Below are 26,741 nucleotides of genomic sequence, written 5' to 3' on the forward strand. Positions count from 1 at the left end.
TAACACAGCCGACCTGTAGATGATATGAAACTAATCAAGCTGGCTGTAGAAGGTTCAAATCCGATCAAATCTGCAGTAAACACTCCACCTCCGCATCAAACCAACGTGAACCTTTCGCTGCCGTTGTTTTAAATGTCTGCGCATGGTCCCTCCTTCTTTTTTCTATGTCCCAACAGGTGCACATAAAATGACGTCAGAACCGCCGTAGGCCTCGTGCTCGTACACGTGCGCACACTCGTGCTCGTACATGTGCAAACGTGCTTGGGCAGGGTACGGATGGACAGTGTGAGTGCGCCCTTACACTCAGAAAAACCCACTGTAGAAAATTGATTTCTCGCAGCTACAATACGTGGGTAAAACGTCTTGTAATTACTTGGCAACATAAAAGAATATAAGTCAGACTTTAACACGTTAAAAGTTGGATTTTAAAACCATTTATTTACATAATAAGCATCGTACAATTGGTGTTCTGATGTTTAATGTTGAATGGAGTCTGGAAAAGTCTAATTTTAAAATGTAAAACGTGTAGGAACCCTGTTTTCTAACAACCGTCCGTATCAGCGCTGAAATAATTATCAGACAAGTCACATTTTTCACTTTTTATTCGTACATCTCAAGATTTCATTGAATTTACAACAAGCAACTGGAAATGAAGTCTATCATAGTCCATCACACTCTATTTTTTATAAATTAACATACGTGTGTATTGCGTTTTTTATACATTAGGTGGTGACGATTGTAGTAAAAAGCTTTCTATCACAATCCGCCCTGTGGAGACCCGTCAGACGCCCAGAGCGCCACTTACATTTCATATAAACGTGTGACTACATATATACTTAAAGGAATACTGTATGTGCAGCTTATGCTTTCAACAATGTGGCTCATCAATGCATAATGGTTTCTCCAATAAGTGCAGGACATGCTGTTGCAGCGCAGAATACTATATACAGTGCTGGTACCATGCTCTCTTTGTTTGTCGTGTCAGTGTGTGACCGAGGGAAAGGTACAATAGAGGCTTCACGTGTCTACATGCAGGTCAGAGGGTGGAAGGATGTTTTCAGTCCACGGAAGAAGCCTGAAGGTAAAAACAACACGTATTAATGGATTTAATGGGTTTCTGATTCAAACCACTGTGTTTTATAGAAAATACAGTTCATTAATAAACACGAGAGCCTCTTAAATAAACTCTAAGTTTCCTTTTTTAGAACTAAAACTGACGCAATAAGTCTAATAAACCGCTTTTTTATTTGAAACTTTTAGAAACTTTCACCCTCATTAATGTTTGTCTGTCTCTGTTCGTCTCTATGTGCCCTGTGATAGACTGGCGTCCTGTCTAGGGTGTACCCCGCCTCACGCCCGATGTCAGCTGGGATCGGCTCCAGCGACCCCATGTGCCCGGGATAAGCGGTTGAAGATGAATGAATGAATGAATGATAATAGTTGAAAACAGTAATAGAAATACTTTAGTGATCCCAAGCTGGGAAACTGCAGTTTTGTTTTGTAGAATAGATAAATTTAAAAAAGACTGAACGCTAAAACTAAGGATCGACCAATATGGATTTTTTAAGGGTTGATGCCAAAACCGATTTATTTATTTATTTATTTCATCAGCTTAAATGACTGACTGAGTTTTCTTGAGACGATATTTGGAGCCGATATATTCTACTTTTTCTTCCTCAATTGACATCATAACAATTACACGATAACAAATGTTACAATTCTCAATTTAAAACAAAAAAAAAGAACATTTATTGTACTAAAAAAGGCGTCTGAAGCAACACGGAGCTGCCTGTGGACGCCTGTCTGAACATAATGTAATGTAAAAAACTATCTGTGAACGCAGCAGCACGCATCGGACGCTATTTACGTTTTTTAGGTGTATTAGCATCGGCCTCTGGGAGACCCAGGGTTTTGGTGGAGGGGTGGATTCAGTTTGTCTGCAGAGACTGGTAGCATGGATGCTCATGTTTGTTAACAGAAAAGTAGACGTGTGTGTGCTTTATACTCGTGGACCAGCTCTCAGAGAACCTTGATATGATCTTACAGGCCAAATATAATTACACTGTGGGCCAGATTTGGCCCACGGGCCTGAGTTTGACACCCCTGATTTAGAGGAATACTGTGATATTTTGGGAGATTCTCATGTCTGGGGCCTGTTAGCTTCACTTAGCATACAGATTAAAAACACAGAAACAGTTTCCCCGGCTCTGTCCAAAAAGTAAAATCCACCTAGCATCACCCCTAAAGCTCAGCTATTAACACATGATAGCTTGTTGTTTAATCTGTACACAACGAAACTTTTATTTGTATCTAACTCTCTGCAACAAAGCCCCCAAAAACTTCTAATAGTTGGCAAAATTATCATTGAAATCAGAAAAGCATGTTGAATCTGAGTGCGTGTAACGTACCTGTGCTATTCTCCGACCTGCACGCCTGCACAGTTATCTTTACTTTCTGAGGCGATCGCTAAATATTCAGCATTTCTAGGAGAGAAAAAGGAGAAAATACAATGTTTTAAAACAATATCAACTGTTTCATTTGAGCAAAGTGAAATGGGTGAAATTTGCAAACTGTTATGGTTGTATGTTGTTTTTGTTTTTTGTTCCTTTTTTGACTTACAGGAGGGAGGTTTTGGTTTTTACTAGGGAGGAGGATGACAGGATGAGACGGACAAGACGCAAACATGAGAAGTAGACGGAGGGAACGTTGAGACAAAGAGACACAAGTGAAAACACACAAACACGATGGAAACATTGATAATCTTAAAATTAAGTAGGCAAGAAGACGGATAAAGTGGAGGAGAGGAAAAGGAACCAAAGAGAGGATGTGACAAACTTTTAAATCATAGGTGTGACTTCAGCAGCAGGACATGAATAAAATCCAATATTCATGGTGAAATACACACTTTTCTAAGCATAATTACTCATATTTTGAGCAAGCACATCAGTCGGTTTAGGAGTTTTTCTTGAGTAAAGGCCCAGTCACACCAGAAGCAGCTGTGCTAAAGAAGCTTGGTGACGTACGACGAGCTAACTGCTAACGAGCTAGCTAGCTGAAAAAGTCTACTGCTTGTCACTCACAGTCGCTCAATCATTCGGTTTTCTATTTATAATTATTGTTCTTTTGTATTTAATTCACTGAAGAGTTATTGTGGTGAAAAAAGCGATCCACGTCAATGAGCACCCTAACTGTCAGTTAAGCTAGCTGTCAGTTAAGCTAACTGTCAGTTTAGATAGCTGTCAGTTAAGATAGCTGTTGGTTAAGCTAACTTTCAGTTTGGCTAATTGTCAGTTAAGCTAGCTTTCAGTTAGGTTAATTATTAGTTAAGCTAACTGTCAGTTAAGCTAGCTATCGGTTAAGCTAACTGTTGGTTAAGATAACTTTCAGTTAAACTAGCTGTTGGTTAAGCTAACTGTCAGTTTAGATAGCTGTCAGTTAAGATAGCTGTTGGTTAAGCTAGCTGTCGGTTAAGCTAACCGTCAGTTAAGCTAATTGTCAGTTAAGCTAGCTGTCAGTTAAACTAGCTTTCGGTTAAGCTAATGGTCAGTTCATCTAGCGGTCAGTTAACCTAGCTGTTAGTCAGCTTAACTCACTCGCTAATGGGACATAAATTCCTGAGTTTTCAAACAAAGTTTTTTCTCTTGTCTGTGAACGCATTTTTGTGGAGCAGACATAAATAGGAGAGTCAAAGAAAAGAGGAGATATTAAGCTAATAAGCTACTATAGCTTCCTTTGGTTTAACCTCTCCTGGCTGGCTCTCCGTTGATGCTGTCACCAAAGTTGAAGAAGGCTCAGCTTTGATTTATAAAGCTTCAAGCCACAAGTGCCTGGCGTCAGTTTAGCTTCATGTCGCTTGCTTCCATTCATTCAGCCTGTTGCCTTAACACTCGTGGTGTGACACAACATTAGCTCGAATGTTAGCACTGTCAAGACAGCTTGCTGTTGGTCAACAGAGCAAATTTACATGTCAAAGTCATGAAAAATGAGTTCACCTACAGACCACAGGTGCTTTTTCATTGGAATAAACAGATTTTGCTGACAAAGGTTCACCTTTAAAATGTTTGTGTAACCAGGTCTTACTCCAGTGGTGTATTGTTTCAAGCTTTACACGCTTTACAGCCAGACCGATGTATATCAGTATCAGTGAAATGATTGCAGTGCGAAAGTGTAAAGATATGTTTGAGGTAATTTAGAAACGATGCTTTGATGACTTTGTCTCTTTCAGAAGTCATCTGACCGCTCAGGACATATCTTAGCAACAATCTTGCCGGCAAAATTGTTGCTTGTGAAATGTGTTTATGTTCAAATCTATCTATCTAAATCTCTAAATATCTATGCATGCATGTGTTATAATACACACACTTGTTTATGGTTTTCATGTTATTGCATAAAAACCTTGTATCTCCAAAGTGTCTGCTTTTCAGGAACTGAGAAATGCAGCAAAGCTTTTTAATTTTATTTCAATATTTCAAACTCAAACTGGAGTTACAAGTTTTTCACATGTTGTGAGTATTTGTGCGTATACAAGTATAATAAGATGTACTTACGCTGCTTCTCGTAACGCTTCTTCCCCAGCCGCTGCTATTTTCCTGTAGCAGTAAATCATCTCTATGAGGAGCCAGACCTGCAGGCCAATGATGGACACGTACATCATGACCTCCGACATGATGGAAGCGGTTCCTCTGGTCGCTGCACACATGAAAGCCAGGAAATCAAAGCATCAGACAAACACCAACCCGACAAAAAGGAAAAACTCTGGAAAATCTGGGGTTCAGGAAAAGTCCAATCTTCAAATGATGGGATTTCTTTCAGTAAGAGTGAGTCTGAAGGGGACATCTTATCCATTTATACACTGATCAAAAATGTGATCGACTGCGTTATATTCTTCTGGATTTCTTGTTGTTGTCTTGTCATAGTTCTCTGAAACTGCTGGGTTTTAATCCTGAATGCTCAACATACAATTTCTATCTCAAACTCCAAAAATCAGTGTGTAAAATAAGGCTAAATGAGGCTGTATCTTCACTTGTTGTCAGTCAACAAGTGGACAATAAAACCCTCTGGCAGCGAGTCTGTGTTGCTGCTGATGTGGATTTGTCCAACACTCCACGTCAGAAGTGCAGGAAACATACATTTAAGCTCTGTCTTGAGACTTCTAAAGCATTATTTTAATCATGCATGATCTAAACTGGGCGACATGGTGGTGTCGTCGTTAGCACTGTCGCCTCATAGTGAGAGGATTTCTGGTTCGAATCCCGGCGGGGGTGATCTTAAATCCTGCTCCTCGTGATTTAACCCGTGCTCGTGTCACAGACAACAATAGTTGAAGAGCTCTGCAGCTGAGTTCCTCGTACCTTTACCCACCACATTGAGGTGGACCACCTTGGTGATGATGTCGTTGCACTCATAGTTCTCGTAGAAGAGGATGCGATTTAAGTGGCATTGGTAGGTGCCGGTGTCATTGAAGGTGACATTGAGCACGTATATGGACCCATCTTGGATGTCGTTACTCCTCTTACTTCCGTTCCAATCCAGGCGGTCCAAAAAGTTGTCGTGTTCGATGGTGGAGCCACCACCGCTGTAGGTGAAGATCTGGTGCCACAGAGACATCAAGGTTAGTGGAAATGCTGCTGTGACAACGATTTACGCATTTTAATGCACTAAAGACTATGAATATAGTACAACAAAGTATGTATTTGAGCTTTCTTGCAAATGGCATTCAGATAGAAAAAAAGTCACTGTCCAGGGAAAGTTGTTTTTAACTCTTCATATACCTCCTACCTCCTCAGACGCTTTATTTTTCTGGGCAGTTTTCAAGCCTTTTTTATAAAGGACAGACAGGAAATGGAGTGAGAGAGGGGGAGACTTGCAGCAAAGGGCCGCAGGTCGGAGTCGAATCCGCGGCCGCTGCCTCGAGGACCTTCTGCCTCTTTACATGGGGCGACTGCTCGAACTACTCAGCCACCGGCCGCCACGCTTAGACGGTATCTTATACTGCTGTAAAATATGAACGTCCACTAAAAGCCGTTTTTGTTTTTTCTCCGTAAACTTTGGATTATTTTGTGTCATGGGTGCAGATAAGGCAGGAGGAGCAGGACGACTGATGGTCCCATGAGTCTCCACATCATCACGAGCTTAAAGGTAGAATTTACGGTCATCCTCTCCGTGTACAACACTCAGTATACAGAGGGATGAAACGTTTCCTTCAGGGCTGTATGGTGTACAAAACTAGAGAGTGAAGAGAACTTGAATCTGTGTCCTTTAAATTTAAGACATTGTTCGGTTCTAACAATTTAGATCGGCAAATTTAAGCCATTTCCAGCCTGAACTCTTTTAAAGAGACGATCCAGGCCTGGTCACTAAAAAGGGTCGCTGAATAGAGAGCATGGGGCCTCTGTGAGTGTCTGGTCCGTCTCGTCCTGATGTTTTGTGTTGAAGACAACGATGGAAATAAGTCATGTCGTGGACATTATTGTGTTTTTATCCTCAATTGCATTGGATGTCTTTTCATGTGTGTGAGACACTTGTGGTACAATTTAATCAAACCACAGCTACATTATTACAGCACCAGTGGCAAACAGAGGCTCCAGCTGGAGGTCAACACTCCTGTGTGTCATCCCTGGAGCTGTAATGATTTGTGCGGTGTTAAAGAACACAATCGATTGCATGTGAACCTCACAATGACCTCAGCACTGATGCATCTGAGGGTGTGTGCGTGTGCAAGAGAGAGAGAGGGGGTGGAGGGGGGGGGAGAAAGAGAGCTCGAGTCTGCACTATACATGCATGCATATATAAATAGCTTGTGTCTTGCGGACTAGTGTGATATGAAGGATGCTTTTACAGTAGAAGCACAAATACTTCCTGTACTCCACAATGTGCTGTGTCGGCTATATTTTGTGCTGGCATCAGACTAAGGACTCTTCAGCAATGTTTTTGCACTCACATGATCAAAGTCGGCCTCTCCCTTCGGCCTGAAGTACCATTCGACGGTGGCAGAACCAGGCACTTCACTCCTCCTCTTGCAGGAGATGCAGCCCAGTTTGAAGCCCCGGCCCGCCACAGCCTCTGTGTCAGAGTCCACCTCTGCACACGCCCCATGACACTGGTATACTGAAAAACAAAAGACAATCAGTGCTTTGGGTCAACAGGGTGCAGGAGCACATCATGAAGGGTAGAGATGGACAGTTTGACTCACCGAACATGCTGCAGAGAAGAAGGAGGGGTAGCTTTAACACTGCCATGTCACCGGATGTTTTCTTTGACGAGGAGCTACAAAAAGTACTAACTTTAACAGCGTCACTCCTCCTGTGGAGCTCCAGAACACTGCTGTTGATCTTTAAATGAGCGGCATGACACTTAGAAACTGACCTCCGAGCTTGAAATCACTGAGCATAAATTTGCAACGCTTTTCTTTTAGTAGTTTTTTTCAGAAGACTTGAGCTTGCATCAGTAAAACTGCAGGCCTTTGTATGTGTCAGGCAGCTACTGCAGAAGCTAAAAATGCATTTTGAAGTGCAAAATGTCTCCTTTTACACCTCAGTGTGTTTACGATGTCCTAACAGTCCTGGATTTATTGCCACAAACTATCATCTATCTCAACACATGCATTTAAGTGCTGTGCTTTGTCTGTTATGATCAAGTAGCATATGAAACAATCCAGATATCCGGTGAGTCACAGTGTTCCCCTGATCAACACCCTGAGATTAGATTATCTTCTTCCCTGAGGTGCTATTGTGAGATGCACAGAGCAATCACCAGAGCTGCCTGGGGCCGCATGATGTGCTCTCTTACGTTGGCAAACTACAGGATTCATAAAGATGATAATCAACGCGTGTTTATATAATGTGCAACATGCAAGCTACAGACATCTACGCTTACATTCCAGTGCATAAATAATTGAATTGCATGCTTTATAATAAGAAATGGCTACCTTTTACATATACACGCTTCTGATAGTGAATACAGACCAATCTAACGGTCTAATGAGGATCCTTAACACCGGATCACGGGAAGAGAGGCCTCCCCTCCTCGTGTCGCCTCCTCGGAGAAGAAAAAAAATAAACACTGTCCTCTCCTGCGATGACACCTGAATATGGAAAGACTAGTAATTTCTATCTAATGACCCATCCGCGCTCGTGGAAGAGATGGATCTCTCGTGCAGATAAAATTGCGTGATCCATGCAGGTGCATACAAAAAAAGACAAGCACCCTCCTGCAAAAATAAATAAATAAACGTGTATAATAACCTACGTCCTGTCTCCTATACGCCGCAGCGGCACCTCTGTCGCTCGGAGCAGAGGATGCTGCAGATGCACTGCGGTAAAAAAAAAAAGGAAACACACACACTGCGGGCGTGCGTTAATGGCTGAACAGGTCCCGCATGTGACGCATGTTAAAGCGCTGTTTTTAAAAATGATGCGAGCTTTGACTTTGTCGGGCGACCCACTGCGGAGGGCCTCACCTCGCGTTTATAGCACATTTATTGCGCAACAAAGAGTTTAACTGTGTGAGAGCTGATATTAGGATGAACCGTGGGCGGGCGATGCCACGGTGAATGGAAGGAGGCTGGGACACTTAAAAAAGGGGAAATGTCCGGGTGGGTATGACACATGCGCAGTATTATCTGGTCTGCAATTGCGAGGCTATTATATAACAATTAATTAGTATTATGTTTAAAGGTTGTGACCTTGTTCTAGAGCACTGATTCTGTCACGTTACTTAAAGGTTGAACACCGCCATCTGGTGTCTCAAGATTATAAAATAAATATAGATTTGAATTAAGATTCCACATATGCAACCTTTAACTGTGTTTATTTTATTAATAATGATGTAAAAAATTAAAGAAAAAAAAGCAACCAAAGAGCATCTAAGTGGAAACCGTGACTTTATTTCTAGCGCCATAAACTGGATCCCTCTAACTGAGCAGCTCCAGTTCCATTGCGCATGCGTCATACCCATTCTCCCAGCCTCCTTCCATTCGCCTTGGGTGATGATGCTGATACTGTCAACCCAAGATGTCACCGCATCAGTCAATAAAACAATCAATAACAGCTCATTACTGTTGTGGGTTTTATATTAATATTAATATCATAATTAAAAAAAACAATTGCAGCTAAAGCGGCTGGTTAATGTGGTCAGTGTGATAATAATTAAACTTTTACACCAAACACCCATTCACGTTGTACGCCTACGGACAAGCTGCTGTTAGCATTTACAAGCCTGCTTCTTTCATTTTCATTTTATTTTTTTTACACAAACACGCGATGACACGTTGTATCTGGAATGAACGAAATATAATGTTGTGCTGCAAATAGCCAGCGACGTTACTTATAAAAGTAAAAAAAGCTCGACATAACCGACATATCAAAGGTAAAGTAACTAAGCTAACACTGACTGCTTAGTTAGCTAGCTACCTAGCTAGCGTTTGCTACAGGCTAACACGAGAATAACGTTCCATGAGCAAATGCAGATTTTCACCAGACTCCGCGTGAATAACGCTGTTTTTAACGTCAACCGTTAATGTGACGGTTAATCAACGTTAAGTTTGAATAACACTGTTTTAACGTCAACCCTAAATGTGACGGTTAACCAACGTTAAATTTGAATAGTATTGTTTTTAACGTCAACCGTTAATGTGACGGTTAATCAACGTTAAGTTTGAATTACACTGTTTTTAAAGATGACGGTTAATGTGACGGTTAACCAACGTTAAGTTTGAATAACACTGTTTTTAACGTCAACCGTTAATCTGACGGTTAACCAACGTTAAATTTGAATAACACCGTTTTTAAATCCAACCATTAATTTGACGGTTAACCAACGTTAAGTTTGAATAACATTGTTTTAACGTCAACCGTTAATGTGACGGTTAACCAACTTTAAGTTTGAATAACACTGTTTTTAATCGACGAACAATGTAACAGTTAACGTCAACTGTTAATGTGATGGTTAACCAACGTTAAGTTTGAATAATACTGTTTTTTAACGTTGACGTTAATGTGACGGTTATTTAACGTTAGGTTTGTGTAGTTGGTACTCTCAGTAGCTAACATGAGCTAACTGTGGTGGTGTGTTCATCAGGTGTACTCTTCCTTAATGCTACTTTATATTCACTATTGCACTATTGCTTTTTATTATCATTTAATATGTCATATATCAACTAATCTATTGTTAATAAGTTCCATCTCGCCTCAGTTTATCCTAATTTAAATGTAATTGTCACTGTTATGTTCCCCTTTGTTTAGTTTGGTCTCCTTAAAACAATCTGACCAACAAAACAAAAACATTTATAAGTGTTACAGCAGCAAAAGGAAGTAAAACAGATGCATATTATAGATACGTAACCATAGGAATTATAATACTTTATATCATGCACATCTACTGTTTACACCGCAAAAGAGAAACTATGTGTCTATATGTACTAAATACTGTATTCACCATCAGAAAAATACAATAACAAAGTGTATGGAGACACAAAAGATAAGATAAACGCAATGTTATGTTTCTTCTTATAGTTTTGTGTGACCATGGATTCAACGTGCAGTGTTTCTGTGGCTCCAGCTGGTTTGACGGTCCAGGTGTGTTTCCCCGGCGCCCGTGCCGCTGTTTTGGATAATCTGAACCGGCAGCGGGAAGAGGGCCGGCTGTGTGACCTCTCCATCCAGGTGCAAGGGCAGGTGTTCAGGGCCCACCGCTGTGTGCTTGCTGCATCCTCGCCTTACTTTCACGACCAGGTATGCGGGGGTACATTGTGTGGACAGATTCATTCTTTTATTATAAGGTATTGTTGTTTTCACTCACACCGTATTTCTGCTCAGACGCCCAAACCTCAGAATGGATTTGTTGCTTTTGTCTCGACAGGTGTTGCTGAAGAACGTTACGACGGTTTCCCTACCTTCAGTGATGGACCCGGTGGCCTTCGAGAGTGTCCTGAGTTCTGCCTACACGGGCCAGCTGAGCATCGTGCACGATGACATCGTCAACTACGTCACCGTCGCCAGTTTCCTCCAGATGTGGCACATCGTGGACAAATGCACGGAGATCCTGAAGAGGCCCCGGCCTGCGGCAGACGTCACCCATGGAGAGGCCGCTGGTGCTGGTGCTGGTGCTCACCCTGGCACCGCATCTCGCCAGCAGTCCCCGAGCAGCACGGACTGCTTATACCTGGAAAGAGAGGGAAGAAGGAAGGAGAGAAAGCCCGATGCCTTGCCTCCATTAGCTACCTGGAGACGCCCGCAGCAGTTTCCTAGATGGGGGCGACCACGGCCCTCGTCAGCTCAACACTTAGCGGACTCTCAACTGGACACCCTGCCCGGCTATGCCGAGAGCGATTACACCAACTGTGATGAGGCATGGGTATCAAGCCACGCCAAAACTAGCCACTTTGCTCATGATGGACCTGGCCACAATAGCCGGTACCACGGGGGGTTCCCTAGTGGTGAAGCGTTAAAGCAGAAAGTCCGGTTTCAACAGCGGGGAGCAACGGCGAGCGCTGATAAACTGCTTGATAGGAACAAGGAGAGCGGCGACAGTGATGAGATACAAGAGATGGGGAAGAAGGGGAAGAGAGAGATTGAGGCGGATGAGGGAGTCGGAGAAGCAACGGTGGACAAGAAGGGAGGCTTCGCACAAATGGGACACTGCGGTAAGATAACAATACGTCTCTGTCTAAGAGAATTACTGACATGCATATAATTCTTTACTTCACTGTGGCACAGAGGGTCATTTGTTAAAACTAAGTCACTTGTGTATTGAAAATTAATCATTTAGAAATTGGTGACTCATGTCCAAAAGGAAACTGAGCCCATACGGAAAATCCTACAACAACCAGAATGTCGTGTGCGTGGTGCTTTCCAGACCGCTCTCCTTTTATGGGTAGTTTCCAAGCTGACTAAGGGCGCACTCACACTGTCCGTCCGTACCGTGCCCCGTGCTTTAGGGTACTTGTCCGCCCCTCCCTCTCCCCCGCGGGCCAGGCCCGTTTGTACTCACACTACCTGGGCCTTGCGCGAATACTTCTTGCAGCCTATACGTCATCACGCCACAAGGCATCACTCGCATTGATTGACGCCATCGCAATGCGTCGCTTTGTTTACAAATCTTTCCATTGACCTGAGAGTTTTTGTGCGTCTTGTCGACTGTTTTTGAATATTTTCATCGACCAAATCTGCAGTAAACACTCCACCTCCGCACCACACCAACGTGAACCTTTCGCCGGCATTGTTTTAAATATCCGCGCATGGTCTGTCCTTCTTTTTTCTATGTCCCAACAGGTGCACATAAAATGACGTCAGAACCGCCGTAGGCCTCGTGCTCGTACACGTGTTGACACGTGTTGCAAACGTGCTTTACAAAAGCCCACCTCTCCCAAACGGGCCATGGCCAGCAAGCGCCTAGGAGCGGTACGGTTGCACTCACACTGGTCAAACGAACTAAACTTTAGCCGTGAAACGTGCTTGGACACGGTACGGATGGACAGTGTGAGTGCGCCCTAAGCCTTTAATCTTTGGGACTTTCTTTCGCTGAACCTCAAAGGTTTTTGCAGCTAGAAATAGAAGCAAAGAAAAGAAAGAGTCAAGGTTAACGTCATTCATTTACATTTATGCCCCAAACTTAAACTGTAGACATCAAGGTGAAAAGCTTCCCTTTAATCTACTGTAGTTATGAATGTGAAGATCAACAGAAAACAGCTCGTGCAGTGTGCTAGAGATGGGTATTGTTTGAGAAATTTTGACAAAAACTGATGCTCATTGAATAAAATAAGTGCCCAAATGTTAAACAGATACTTAAAATAGGTAAAGTATTCCTTTAAATGTATTTTTCACAGACAAAATAAGACCAGCATTGAGTCCCTGTGAGGCACATTTAGGTCAGTGCCACCAAAGAACGTATAGAAACCAGATACACAGCCTTATAGTTTGGCTGGGTTATGCGTTTCTTGTTCTGTGCGTAGATTTGATTTTGTTTTACATTTCTCCATCAGTCTTCCACCCAATTTCCAATGAGAGTGTAGGACAAGCCACGGGGAAGGCGTGTGTGGAGGAGACCAAGGAAAAAGTGCAGAGAACTCTGACAGGGAGAGATTCCTCCTCGGACCTGGCCGGCGTTCACGCTTGCCAAACAGGCGAAGGAGCTCCAGGTCCTTCCTGTCCGGTTTCAGCCCGGCTGCAGTGGCAGACGGGTCCCTGGTCTCAACAAGAGCAGAGGCCGCAGGCGGGAGAGGGCGGCAGCTGCAGTAAAGACGAGGATGAAGATGATGAGGAGGAAGATGTGGACTTTGAATGTTTCACAGAAGGGACGTTCAGCAGAGACACATATGATGAGATTGAAGAAGGCACGGGACAGGTTTCCCAGAGGCCTTTAGTGCCCGTGTCTCCTGACTTCACCATAGCGGGCTCGGAGGTGAACTGGCCCTCCACCAGCGTGGGGCAGGGTAGCTCGTTGACGCCCACCTCAAGCCGCCATTTGTCTCCATCCTCTGCTGCGTTTCCGCCACCCTCCTCACCCCCGACCCCGTCTTCGTCCTCCTCGGTGTCCCTCGCTAGTGCCCCCTACACGGGCAAAGTCCACTTCTGCCACTGTGGGAAAGCCTACACCCTGAAGAGTATGCGTGACAGGCACGTGAAGATGCAGCACCTGAATCTACGGCCCTTCGGCTGTCCCGTTTGCACAAAGTCCTTCAAGATGAAGCACCACCTAACCAAGCACCTTAAGACTCACGGAGGGCTGCGGCCTTACGAGTGTGGCCTGTGTGGGAAAAAAGTCATTTGGAGAGACAGCTTCCTCAGGCATCAGGCCCGATGTGAGAGACTTGCGTCCAGCTCCTCAGCCAACAGCAACAATGCAAGCACAGCTGCTGCGGATATGGATGACGGCTACACTTACGGATTTGAAGACGGGGAGGCTTTTCTCGCAGCGGGAGGACAAGTGAAAGTGGAGGAGGTGGATTTTCACGGGGAGATGGAGGACGGGATGCGCGGCCTGTTGGGCAGCGTGTCCGGGATCGTGGATGAGCTGAGAACTCAGTCTCAAAACTTGGACACTGATCATGTTTTTAAAGAAGAGGCGAGTGAGAGCTTTAGCAGAAATTAAACGATAATGTGACACCTTACACACGTACATCATGCAAGGACAACGAATTACCTACGACGACTTAAAAAGTCTACGGACACAAATCATGAAAGGCTTCTTTGAGCAGCCGCTTTCGTTTCATCCTTTTTACGTGCATTTTTTTTGATGCCATGGATATTATGAAGAAAAAACAATCATACGCTTCATTAAAGTGATCCTTTTTCATTTGTGCAGTGCCGCATAAGCCTCATAGTTGTTGTTTAGTGATGCTGTGAACTGTGCATCTGTGTTGTGAATGTACTTCTCGAGCCTAAATAAAGGTAATTTGCATTTTGCACATAAATTATATGCCGTTGATCTGCATTAGAAAATAAATACAAGGGTATGGAACATTTCTTTGGTGCCATATTGATATCTCTTCATACTTATATATGATAATAAAAACAGTTTTCCAGAACTTTGTGGGTCATTCAATAAACACTGAGGTTTATTTCTAAACATTGTGCGTCATTATAAAACATGGGACACAGGTAGTAACACTGAAACAAACCCTGAAACACTGGTTTAATCAAGAACAGTTCCTTTGCAACACACAGGCGAAGCACCAGAGGTCTCTCTTGCTCAACTCTCTCCTGTGATCGAATTGTGCAAAAGCTCTTTCTTCACTGTCTTTGAAGAAAGCATCCTCCGTTAACTGTTACCCAGAGACCCTGAAGGATGAGGAGCCAATGAATGGGGCGGTCTTTTAATGTATTTGTGTGCATTCAGGGAGGGGCATCTCCTCGTGAATCTGAATTTGAATTTGAATGGAGAACATGAGGTTGTGATGATCAAAGGAATCTGGACAAAGAGGAACAGACGTATTACAAACTGCATGGCACTTTGTGTAGCAAACTGAATTAGGACACAGTATAGGGTATTTGGGCTTGTATGTAAACAAATTACATACCAGGACCTAATTTGACCTGGTGATTTTGTGCTTGGCGGATACACATATATAACCTGTCGCCTTTCTTCCCTCGTCCATCGGGGATCGCTCGACTGGGAAGTGATTTCAGGAGGCTGGGCCTGATCAAAAATCCTTGCGTATGATTGGATAAACCACTTGTCCGTCATCTTTATTGACGTGCTGCTTCAACAGCTCACATCGAAACCAATCTGTGACGCAGGGAAAACCAAAACACAGCCGACATGGTTTCCACCAACAAAAGCTTTTTAAAGAAGAAAGATTCACTAGATTGGAAACACCGATGTAAAAGCAGCATCGATGTTGACGCCTGCTTCCTCAATGCAAGCAGCCACAGTCGTTTCTCTGCTACGTCACATCTGTAAAACCCCGCCCGGCGGTCCTGATTGGCCTGACCATTTTTTGCGGACCCTTTGCGGTTGAGTGGAACGAAAGTCATCTGGCGAGAGTCAGGTTAACAAATATACACATAGAAACACAGAAAGAATACAAATAATTTAATAATAACTAAATAAAAAGAAGACATACATAGAATATAAAATATAAAATAAAATGTGCATATGTGCAGGTGATGGTGTTAATGTAACGCACCATGAGTGTGTGCTCATACGTTAATATAACATGTAATGGTCGGGGCAGGAAGAGGTAGAGTGCTTGCCAGTGGGGGGACCTGGGCTTTGATGTTGAAGAGGCCACTTGCGGAGGGGAAGAAGCTGTTCTTGTGGCGTGAGTCTCTTACCAGAGGGGAGTGCTTCAAAGAGTCTATGTCCGGGGTGGGAGGGGTCTGCCGTGATCCTCTCTGCTCGCCTCAGTGTCCTGGAGGTGTGCAGGTTGATGCCGATCACCTTTTCAGCACAGCGGATTAAACGCAGCAGTCTGTTCTTACATCAGAAGATTCATTTTGAACTAGGATACATTTGTAAGATTATTATTTGGCAGTTTTTCAAGCCTTTATTAGATAGGAGAGACAGGAAATGGGGTGAGAGAGAGGGGGGAGACATGCAGCAAAGAGACACAGGTTGGAGATGACCCCCCAGCCGCTGCCTCGAGGACCTTCAGCCTCTTTACACGGGTGACTGCTCTAACCACTGTGCCACCAGCCGCCCCTGATACATTTGCAGGGATATTTTCTCATACTAATCATCTGGGTGGCCAGAGTCGGTGTAAAGGCAAACCACAGTGAAAGGCTCAGGGTATATTTAGCTGTTTATGTGAACAGGGAAATTGCCTTTTGAGATACAGATCTGGGGCCACTGAGCCAATTATCCCAGGAACATTGCATGCAGGAGAGAAAGAGCTCTTCTAATTGTGGCGTTAGGGGCAGTTGTCCTTGGAAAGTTCTATCTCAGCATTGTTTTTAATGAGGTGAAAGATTGTTTTCCCACCTCGGAGTATCATCCGTCTTTGGCGTTCAATTAACTGAAGGACATAACGTACGCCTTGATGACGTAACACAGGTTTTCTGTAGTCTGGAGAACACTTTGATATTGGGATTACTGTCCGAGGAAGATGATTGGCCTCCAGAGGCCGTTAGAAGAGTGTGTGGGAGTCTTCAGTTATGGATTATGGGTTGAGTTAGGGGCTAACACTTTTAATTTTTTTCCCTTTTCACTTATTTTTCTGCTCAGTAAACCTTGAAGATGTTGCAGGCTTTGCTATCGTCATGGTTACAACCATCATTTGTTGGTTACAACAAAACGACAGAGAGTTGCACTTTTTTATTATTTCTAGTGATGTTAAAGGAATAGCTGGACATTTTGGTAAATATGCTGGATCTCTTTCTTGCCAAGAGAAGCTTTATGCCTCTCAAGTCTTTGGGTAGGGCCAGTAGTTGGTTGTTTAGGTAGTAGTTGGTTAGCCTAGCTTAGCATAAAGACTTGACGCAGAGGAAACAGCTAGCCTGGCTCTACTTCGGCAAATATATAACAAATCTTTGTTTTTACGCTTTAATTTTTGTCAGCGTAGACAAACCAGATATAATTTGTTGATTAGTGAGTTTTGGAGAAGCTGGCATGCACATTTTTCCAGCATTCATTGCTTTTAGCTAAGCTAAGCTAAGCTAAGCTAACTGGCTTCAGCTAGCATTCACCAAACAGACATGAGAGTAGTGTTTTCTCCTTAACTCTCTGCAAAAAAAAGCAACTAAGCTCATTTCCCAAAATGCTAAACTAATTAAAACATATGAAAACATTTATGCAATAAAGACAACTAACGTGTTGTTTTAAAAACATTTAATAACTGAGAGACATGACATGTTTATTTCCCGTTAGGCTGAACATTAAAAGATAGTTTTACATTAAGGAAACAAAACACTCCTGTATTCCTGTAGCACCAACACATCAGCAAAAAACACCTTTACATTCAGTTCTGTTAAAGTGAACATACAAACAGAGCGTGTACAAACGAGAGTGCAATGTCATTTATTATGAACAAAACGAAATCGGCAAATTATGCGTCAGAACATTTGAAATCCACACACTGTCCTTCAGTGTTTCTCAAACCATCTCGGTGCCTCTGCCTTATACCTTTGAACCACTTACTGTCTGACCATCAGATCGAACGAATCATCTTCGAAATCAAACACAAATAACATTAAAACTTCAAACTTAATCTAAGATGCAAACAAATAACTCACAATAAATGAGATTGATGCTAAAGCTGCTGCATAGAAAAGGGAACGAAGGGAGCTCTGGACATTATGTAGCAACAGTGCATTCGAAAAGGGCCTTCTGTTTTTTGATAGATTTTAAACTGTACATGTTAATTAATTACACTGAGACTTAATGAAACAAAAACTGTTACATTAAAACAATATTAGAGTCCGTACTCCTCATTAACTGTAGGTTACCAGCTGTGTTTTCAAATGCTTTGCGACGTACGTTTCACCTCGAGCGCAAACAGGACCGCCAACTCTCCGTCTAGATTTCACATATGACGCAAAAACAACCGTTTGTTCGGCGCGTGAGTCGTGTTTCTATAGAAAGCAGCGAGATACATAAAGCATCACTCGTGTCAAAATGCAGCTGACGGGAGACAAATAGAAAAACAAACATCTGCCATGAACAAACCTCAGACAGCAGACACTAGCACCATCAGAAGATACTCAAATAGGTGATTTTTACAGTAACATTTTACCAAAAGCGTGACCAAACCTCTTATGAACAGCTAGACAAGATATCCGTAGAGGTAAGATTAAAACAAAAACAGGCACAGTGACCACCCGACCGGCCCGGAGAGTGGATTTCACGCCGTGTCAAGGTCGCAGTCTAAACATACAGGAGGCTTGTGTTAGTGGGTTAACATTTCTTGAGGTTGTGAGTCCGCCGCTCGCAGATCTGTTTCCCCTCCTTCGTCTTGTCCCATCGGCGTTGGATTTGTGGTTTGGTCCTTGGCGGAGAGCTTAGAAGATGGTGCTCCAGCGTTTAGGGGGGGGGCGGGACTTGGTTTCTCCCTGGAGAGAAGAAGAAATAAGCGTAGGATGAGGTGGCGGAGAAGTGAAACCCTCTATCCCCAGAGAGGGCATCTAAGAACAATCTGGGGTGATGTGCTGTAGGGTTCAGTTAAAAGGTTGCGGAAAGATTTGATTGTCGAATAATTCACATTCATTGGGATTCAAGAAGATCCTCCACGCTGAAAATAAACCCTTGGAAGGGTCGAGGTAGATGGCGTTTGCAGAAAAATTATCAATGAATATGAGTGTGGAGGAATTAAAGATCCCATATTCTGCTCATTTACAGGTTCATACAACATGTTTACATGATTTAATGTTGAAGAAACAATATTTTTCTCATCCTTTCTGTCTGAATTTACCTATTTTCACGTGTGGAGTTTGCATGTTCTCCCCGTGTCTGCGTGGGTTTTCTCCGGGTTCTCCGGTTTCCTCCCACAGTCCAAAGACGTGCAGGTGTTCGGTTCATTGATGACTCTAAATCACCCGTAGGTGTGAATGGTTGTCTGTCTCTGTTCGTCTCTATGTGCCCTGTGAGAATGTCTGAAACGCTCCGTTTTAGCGCCTGTCTCCTGAAAACGCACAGTCTGCTCTGATTGGTCAGTGTTTACAGGTCTTCCACATCTACGCTCTTGGCTTAGGAACGACTGTAGCAGCACTTTCTACCTTTATATAATATATTATTGACATCACAACTGTAGTTGTCGTCCCGACGGCTCGTTTAAAGACACGTTTCTGCACATGGACTGTGTGCATTTCTCTGTGGATTGAGAGTTGTGATACTTTCATAAATGGAAATCTAACTATTACAATATGGGACCTATAATATTTGGGTTAACATGTTGTGTCACTGTTTAAAAATGAAAATGTCTTTCTTAAGCCCATTAGTTGGTTATGATGAAAGGCTGCTGTGAAAGCGTGGTGATGAAAGATGATGAATGAAACTGAAATGGTGATCGTTATACTGTATTGATTTATTTACTCACTGATCTCTGCTGAGAGCATCACTGTTGCGTTCGGGCAAACAAAGACAGGAAACAGTGTTTATGAAGCCCAGGTTTACAGGCAGAAAGAGGGAAATGTGGACTAAATCAAGGAGGTGAACGTGCGGTAAGCTCACCAGGTTGAAGATCCTGGACAGTGTGCTTTGGTCTCTGCGTCTTCTGACGGGCGACTTTGCGCTCTCGGCACGCGGCGACGAGGCCTAGAAAAAGACGCTCTATAAGCACAGATGGAGACCTGAAAAACCCGGGCTCTAAAGCACGTTTGATGCTTCTTCTTTAACCTTTAACCTGCCTGTAATTCATGTCACATTAATGGCCTTTTTCTCTTTACGAGATGAGACACATTTTCCCTCAGAGCGTCAGAGATGTCCCACGAATAAACGCCAAAAACAACTGTTCAAAAAATGTTATAGGATGCATAATAATTGCTGTTGGACAAAAAAAACACACAGCCACAAATAATTAGTCTTTCAGAGATGAAGAAAAGAGTGCGTACTTGCTTATTAGTTCACAGTTTGCGCTTTGTGCACATGTCTGTGCTTACCATCAATCCTCTAATTGCATTGGGATCGAACTTTCGGTGCTTGGCTCTAACCTTTCATTGAGCTTTTAATGCTCTTTGCTGCAAGCTGAATGTCCCTTATGTACAATAAAGTGGAATGATGTGTGCTTTTTTCTAAATGATATAACTCAAAAAGTCACAAAATAGTTTCAGTATAACCCTGATTTCACCTGTAAGCTGAGGGAAAGCAACAAAACTGCAGGTATGTGTTTTTCTCTTGCAACAGCAGCGGTGCGATGTGAAAGAAACAGTTTCTGTTCTTGGATCTGTTATTGTGAGAGAATAATATGCCTGACGTGACAGGAGAAGACTCAGATGACAGCAACCTTCAGGGGAAGAAAATGGACGACAAGGGGTTCGTGTTGAACTGACTGACACAGAGGACACGAGTCGGCAATCAGCGTCTAATGACACACACACATATGACATGGCTGTCCAGGGGTCGCCTGACAGATGAGAACACACGAAGACGGTGGGAAGCCAAAACAGATGGATCGGTGAGTCATCTCTGGCACAGAGGGGATGGAGTTGGGTTAGAAATAACTAGAGGTGAGGAGGAGGAAGAGAAGGAGGAGGAGGAGGAGGAGGAGGGGGAGGAGGGGGATGCAGGCCAAGAGGTCCTAAGAGAAAATGTTTACCGGTTGTGGTTCATAAATAGTTGAGCAGTTTCAAAGTCATCCAGAAGCAGCGAGTCGCTCTGAATTAAAGCAAAGAAGAATTTATTGAAATGTCATGGATGTTACCAATTAACCAATACGTGTTGGTGCGTCAGAAATGAATAAATCAATCTTTTCGACTGATCGACCAGTGAATGAAAGAGATTTGCTGCTCTAAATGCAGGTGAATCAGCTCTTTTAAATACGCCTTGATTCCACATGTTCAGGTATAGAAGATATTTCTCTTTCAGGAGGAAAGCAGTGAAGCACAGAGTGAGAAAGAGACGGGACGAGCGTGGATGTTAGGTGCAGACAGAGGACACGTTGCGTAAGGGCTCTCCAAAGACAGATCTAAATGGGATCGGTGCACACAAAGAGCGGCGCAGTCAGCAGTGGGGCTTTTGTTTTATATGATAAAGGGAAGTTTGTGTGACGTACCAAGCCCAAGACGTCTCTCCACTGGACATGAAAAAGAAACAGACAGTGACATGATGAGACGAGGAGGCACAGGGAGCATGACACCTGCATCCGCCTCAACACATCTGAGAATCTTACAGTTAAAGATATTATATGGCAAGATTAGCGGTGACGTGGTGGTAAATGGTAGTAAATGATGTCAGTTCCACTGGTGAGCACTAATATAGGTATATACTTCATCTAGCCAGCTCACAATGAAGTCTGTGTCCTATTAAAATGAAGCATCAATGACTGCACAAGAGTTTCCCCTTTCAGTGGACAGGGAAGGTAAAAAAGGAGAAATCATTGGAGAGAAAATGTATATAAAACAATGTTTCTCTCTTTCTCTCAGATTTGCCCCACAGTAAGGACGTGGTGCAGAGAGGCTGGGCTAAGGTTGCCTGAGCAAAGGCTTAATTATCCTTTGCTGCCCCTCTGGAGGAAAAAACTGTTTTGTTGTCGTGGTTGCATACGTATGAGTAGCCAATGCTTGCTAAAGTAAGTCCAAATACAAACTTTTACTTGTTGATAGGCATGTCTCTGCGGGGCACAGATGCGGTAACCCAAAGCTGGAAAAAATGTGTGTGCCAGTGCCTGAAAAGATGCATTTATGTTCATGTCTTTTAGCCCCTAATAGTATGAAATATCTCAACAACTTAAGGATGGATTGCAATGAAATTTTGTAGAGATGTTCATGGTCCCCAGAGGATGAAGCCAATTCACTTTCATGATCTCCTGACTTTTTATCTTGTTTTAAAAACAGAGTGAAAATGTTCATTTACCCATTGAAATATCACCAATCTATGAGATGGATTATCATTATAAAGCTCATGTTTCTACAGGATGAAGCGTAATGACTTTGGTTTATGACAATAAATAACCTGTTAAACTAATGACATTCTGTACTTGTGCTAATGGTGTCCTAGTGACAGTCCTAGCTAAAATGATTTAGTGTTACTTTACTAAACATTAGCTTAAACGGTTTGGTGTGAATTAGTTAAACTAGTGTTTAATGCAAAATAATTAAACAGGTAAAAAACAGTTTAGTGCTAAATAGCTAACTATTGTTAAATGCTAAATAGCTAAAGATGAGCTAAAACTGTATAGTGCTAATTGGTTAAACTAGTCTTTAATGCTTAATAGCTAAACATTAGTTTAAATGATTAAGTGCTAAATAACCAAACATTAGCTAAAAAACAATATTTACTGCTAATAACCTAACAACTGTTAGCATGCTAAAACACAAAAGATGGACAGCATTGCTAAACACCAGTAGGCCTATGTTAGCATTTTATTTTGAACATTTTAGCATGCTGACATGTGTTTAGTGTGGCTGTCAAATCTTAGTCTTGCCATTTAAATATAGCATTGGTTTAATCATCATACATATTTGTTTGTAAAAAAAAAAAAAAGACAATGTAGGTGAGTATTATGGTAATTGTGCAGTTTATCAGTTGTCTGAAGTGTTTGGGTTTAGATACACTGGGAGACGGGGCTAGCGACACGGTAGATGTCTGACACAGCATCTTATGTGACACTACCGCTGGGTGGTGCCATTTTAAAATCCCACACATCATGACTTAAAGGTATCCAATGAACCCCAAACAAAAAATCTGTTGAATTTGACATTGAGAAATATGATGGAGAACAAGAGTAGGCTTATAGAAAAGGAAGTCGTGTCTACACAGTGATCCGCAGTAAATGATCAGTGCAGGTCTGCATCTTCACCCTGCAGCTTCACGTCTGGGAATGATCAACAAAACAGATATTGTGGAAAAGTGAGACTCACCCTGGATTTAGGACGAGGAGAGGAAACCTGAGAGACACCAAGCAACAACAACACAATGACTGATTGCACAGGAAAACAGAACAACAAACACCATTTGGAAATAAACAGATCATTGAGCTGCCGACTGAAACTTTCCTTTTTTTATCTGTATGTTAATGAAGGAGTCATGCAGCTTTGTAATCACCGAGGGAGCTCGGAGACGCTGCCGCACTTTAATGCCAAGAATTAGAGACAAATTAAATCAATAGAAAACGTACAGTTCAGTTCGGCTGTAAATTAGAGGACATTGTTTTGCTTTACGTTCCGGCTAATGCGACTCATAGTCTCATGATACATCAAGCTCAGTTGAGCTCACAATTTAAATAAAACTCAGCATGTTTGCATGACGCAACGAAAAATGACTTCATGTACATGTTGAAGAGGTGAATTATGGGACAATGGACGCTTGGGCACAGACATGCAACAGGCCCCATCATCCTTCCTACACAGGAGTAAGACACGGACTCTGAGGTGCGTTTCTGTCACTTTGTGTCTCTTTATGGTCACGTTTGTTATGGAGTTTGTAAATTTGAGTGTGTTTCATGTGCCGTTAAAGCTCCCTGTCAGAGGGAGGTGCTGTTGTGTATCAAGTTTGTGTCTCTTGTCTAGATTTGGTCATGTTGTGTCTTTGTGGTTATTTTGTCTCAGGGCACTTTACAGAGTAGGTAAAGACCACACTCTATGGGGCGGCAGTAGCTCAGTCCATAGGTGACTTGGCTGGGAACCGTAGGGTCACTGGTTCAAGTCCCTGTGTGGACCATGTATGGAGCGTGGACTGGTGGCTGGAGAGGTGCCAGTTCATCTCCTGGGCTCTGCCGAGGTGCTGTTGAGCAAGGCACCGAATCCCCAACTGCTCGGGGCGCTGGTCACTGGCAGCCCCCTCGCTGTAACATCTCTCCTTAATTGCATGTGTGTGTGTGTGTGTGTGTGTGTGTGTGTGTGTGTGTGTGTGTGTGTGTGTGTGTGTGTGTGTGTGTGTGTGTGTGTGTGTGTGTGTTGATTAATAATAAGAGTGAAAAAATTCAATTTCCCCGTTGTGGGATAAATAAAGTAATTCTTCTTCTTATTTATGATTTACAGAGACCCAACAATTCCCCCACGGCAACCAAAACCTTCCCTAAGTAGGTAGTTGTTTCTTCTTTCCTGTTGTGACCCTTTTTGTGGTTATATTGTTGTCTCTTTGCATCTTTTTGTAGCCGCAGGGTCGGGCGCCTGGGCCCGTACCTGGCAGGCTTGTTCAGTAATCCATGTATGTAATGTACGCCGTGATGTATACGACATGACACCGTTTAATCCAAGAAACTTACAATGCTCCTGAAGAAATGCACCACAGCATTTTCATTGGTCCGGCGGCGAGCAGAGGACTGCTGGGGTGAGGTGGACAGGTGACCCCTGAACGACCCCTGTGAGGATCAACAGAGGCCAGGTAAAGCAACTGCATGTGTTTACGACAGCACCAAGTAACTCAACAGTTTTACAGTTAGTACAAAAATGACAAGACCCTACTGAGCATCAAGTCTCACAGTAGCATTTTTGGGATATGCAGTCAATTTGAGGCAATTAGGATCCTAAAAAGAAAGAGCGTGAACGAGTTTACAGTAAGTGTGCTATCGTGTTTAAGAGATTTATCAGGTGTAGCTGGAAGACACACTGTCGATAAAACAACCTTCAGAACAATCTCACACATCTGAGCGTCTCTGCTGTGTCACACAACGAATGTCAAATGTGCATTTTCTGCTTCTGTTTCATCAAAGTAAATAAAGTAACATAAACGTAAAGATACCTTTCACGTATACAGATACCTGACACTAATATATTACAAACTAAACGCACCTGCACTGTGGTGGTAGTGCATTTACAGTATTGTAGATTATTAATTTGATTTAATGCCCTGTGTAAGTTTACCACCAAGTCGTGAGAGACAAAATACTTTAACAGCAGAGGCCAGACTGACAGATGGAGTGAGACTGATCCGATCTACTCAGATAAAAGATCTGAACTGAAGAATAGCTGCAGTCAAGAAAATGCATGTGTTAAAGCTTTGAAAAACGTCTTTTTTTTTAAGTTTTGTGGTAATTTTTACATACATTTTTACGCTTACATCTGCTATATATATATATGTTAAAGTAACAAGTCTGTCCCCTTAAATTCATGGTCTTACCAACTGCTGTGATCCCAGTCAACAGTTTAAATAATGACATTTTTATTAATTTAAGAAATAGTTTTCAGATCAACTTAAATAGAAATATAAAAGTTAAACTTGATTGGAAGTTTTCTCAGCATGTTTTTTTCTTTTTAAGTGACATTATAATTATGTAGCATTGTATTTTGTTTTATATAAAATATAAAGTGCAGGCCTAAATATTAAAATGCAGCCACAACATGAAAGAATCGCTAATCCAAATCTCAGTTAAGGAGTTTCTTAGTCGGGAAAATGAGCCATCGGTGCTGTTCTTTCCGTTTTAAGGGGGAAACTACGCCCATTTTCAAAATTCATGACCTATAATGACCCTATGGTCCAAGACAAACATATTATTTAACATGCACAACTCTCTTCCAAATCCAAAAACAAGGGTATAAAGAGAGGTAAAAATAGACCAAGAATTAGGAAAGATGTTATAAATGACACTGAGTTCATTTTCTATTTCAGAACTGAACAATAAAACACAGCTGCTTTGTGTGTAAACAAACAAAAACCATAAAGAATATTATGTGGATCCACAAACTCAGAGTCTATGAAGCAGCTCCACACTTTATACTTTAAAGTTCTGTGTTCTGGCTTTGAGCTCATTTCCCCAAAGATTACCACAACTTTCCTCGGCCATGGAAATAACATACTTTAATTCTTAATTTTCCCCTTTAATGTTGCAGCTGCCGTCAAAAAGCCCAAACTTAGAAATGTTTAAAAGAAGCAGCTAACTGCTCTTGCTTCTGCTCACTGTGAGTGCATTATAAGTTGTATTTATTATTTTCTGTAAAAGCTGTGGAAGAAGAAGTTGAAGAGGTTCAGACATATCTTACGGTTTCTTTGTATGTGTGTGTGTGTGTGTGTGTGTGTGTGTGTGTGTGTGTGTGTGTGTGTGTGTGTGTGTGTGTGTGTGTGTGTGTGTGTGTGTGTGTGTGTGTGTGTGTGTGTGTGTGTGTGTGTTACTTAATGGGTCGCAAACACTCCTAAATCTTAAATCTAACTCACAGAAAAGCGAATAATCGTTTCAATTAATAAATCAAATGATCTGTAAACTGAAATTAACTATAGAATCACTAACAAACGTTTCCTATTTAACCAAAACACTAAAAAACAAGTAGCACAGGTCTAATTTTAGAGTTTTCTAGCAGTGGGTAAAAGTTTTAAGAGAAGTTCAAGCAGATAAGACCTTGAACTGTCCCTTTAGATGCAGATGCACGGACGCTCACCTTGCTCCTTTTCTTTTTGTCTCCCCCAAAGAACTTGGTAATCTGATCCATGAGACCCGGGTTCTTCTTTTTCCTTCCGAGCCCGAAGGTGCTCTGCCCTGAGGTGCTTGCTGTAGCCATGCTTTTATGTGCTGAGGTTGGGTGGGGTTGACCTCTCTGTCCGCTCAGTAGTCCTCTTCCAAGCCAGTCCACAGTACTAACACTCGATGCTCCTTCGGGACTGTTTGCTGCTCCTGTGACGTGCCGGGGCCGTCTTTGAAGGTGTCATCCCCTCGGCCGCAGGGCACCATGGGACATGAGGAGGGTCAGGTTGGGGTGGGGTTGGGGTTGGGGGGGTGC

General features: G+C 42.6%; 3 protein-coding genes across 5 annotated transcripts; 1 reads left to right on the forward strand and 2 right to left on the reverse strand.

The window, feature by feature from the left end:
* Positions 1–707: 707 nt before the first annotated feature.
* LOC310956049 (sodium channel regulatory subunit beta-1-like) lies at positions 708–8,391 on the reverse strand. 2 transcript variants are annotated; one of them, XM_083926165.1, is made up of 7 exons: positions 7,928–8,391; positions 7,193–7,331; positions 6,941–7,107; positions 5,352–5,589; positions 4,548–4,689; positions 2,409–2,483; positions 708–1,075 (listed from the first exon to the last, which is right to left on the reverse strand). In XM_083926165.1, the coding sequence occupies exons 2-6, from the start codon at positions 7,236–7,238 to the stop codon at positions 2,414–2,416; spliced, it is 663 nt and encodes a 220-aa protein (XP_083782291.1). In that variant the 5' UTR covers positions 7,239–7,331; positions 7,928–8,391; the 3' UTR covers positions 708–1,075; positions 2,409–2,413. The 2 variants fall into 2 exon arrangements, with proteins under 2 accessions (XP_083782291.1, XP_083782290.1); XM_083926164.1 differs by having other exon boundaries at positions 7,193–8,391.
* Positions 8,392–10,324: 1,933 nt separating this feature from the next.
* zbtb22a (zinc finger and BTB domain containing 22a) lies at positions 10,325–14,437 on the forward strand. Its single transcript, XM_083925333.1, has 3 exons — positions 10,325–10,730; positions 10,858–11,641; positions 12,980–14,437. The coding sequence occupies exons 1-3, from the start codon at positions 10,524–10,526 to the stop codon at positions 14,086–14,088; spliced, it is 2,100 nt and encodes a 699-aa protein (XP_083781459.1). The 5' UTR covers positions 10,325–10,523; the 3' UTR covers positions 14,089–14,437.
* A 3,002-nt stretch (positions 14,438–17,439) lies between these two features.
* On the reverse strand, positions 17,440–26,636 carry mbpa (myelin basic protein a). 2 transcript variants are annotated; one of them, XM_083925838.1, is made up of 7 exons: positions 26,403–26,636; positions 24,296–24,391; positions 22,950–22,976; positions 21,143–21,163; positions 19,603–19,686; positions 19,469–19,489; positions 17,440–18,485 (listed from the first exon to the last, which is right to left on the reverse strand). In XM_083925838.1, the coding sequence occupies exons 1-6, from the start codon at positions 26,520–26,522 to the stop codon at positions 19,487–19,489; spliced, it is 351 nt and encodes a 116-aa protein (XP_083781964.1). In that variant the 5' UTR covers positions 26,523–26,636; the 3' UTR covers positions 17,440–18,485; positions 19,469–19,486. The 2 variants fall into 2 exon arrangements, with proteins under 2 accessions (XP_083781964.1, XP_083781963.1); XM_083925837.1 differs by lacking the exon at positions 19,469–19,489.
* Between the last annotated feature and the right edge of the window lie 105 nt (positions 26,637–26,741).

This window comes from Echiichthys vipera, assembly GCF_963691815.1.
Source record: "Echiichthys vipera genome assembly, chromosome: 13".
NCBI lineage: Eukaryota > Metazoa > Chordata > Actinopteri > Perciformes > Trachinidae > Echiichthys > Echiichthys vipera.

Coding starts and splice junctions, on each gene's coding strand:
- LOC310956049 (XM_083926165.1), bottom strand. CDS start 7,238: ATGGCAGTGTTAAAGCTACCCCTCCTTCTTCTCTGCAGCATGTTCG. Junction 5,590..6,940: donor GAGAGGCCGACTTTGATCAT/GTGAGTGCAAAA, acceptor CTGTGGCACCAG/ATCTTCACCTACAGCGGTGG. Junction 4,690..5,351: donor CCTCAATGTGGTGGGTAAAG/GTACGAGGAACT, acceptor TCATGTGTGCAG/CGACCAGAGGAACCGCTTCC.
- zbtb22a (XM_083925333.1), top strand. CDS start 10,524: ATGGATTCAACGTGCAGTGTTTCTGTGGCTCCAGCTGGTTTGACGGTC. Junction 10,731..10,857: donor CGCCTTACTTTCACGACCAG/GTATGCGGGGGT, acceptor TTGTCTCGACAG/GTGTTGCTGAAGAACGTTAC. Junction 11,642..12,979: donor CGCACAAATGGGACACTGCG/GTAAGATAACAA, acceptor TTTCTCCATCAG/TCTTCCACCCAATTTCCAAT.
- mbpa (XM_083925837.1), bottom strand. CDS start 26,522: ATGGCTACAGCAAGCACCTCAGGGCAGAGCACCTTCGGGCTCGGAAGG. Junction 24,392..26,402: donor ACAAAAAGAAAAGGAGCAAG/GTGAGCGTCCGT, acceptor TGATCCTCACAG/GGGTCGTTCAGGGGTCACCT. Junction 19,687..21,142: donor GGAGAGACGTCTTGGGCTTG/GTACGTCACACA, acceptor GTCTTTTTCTAG/GCCTCGTCGCCGCGTGCCGA.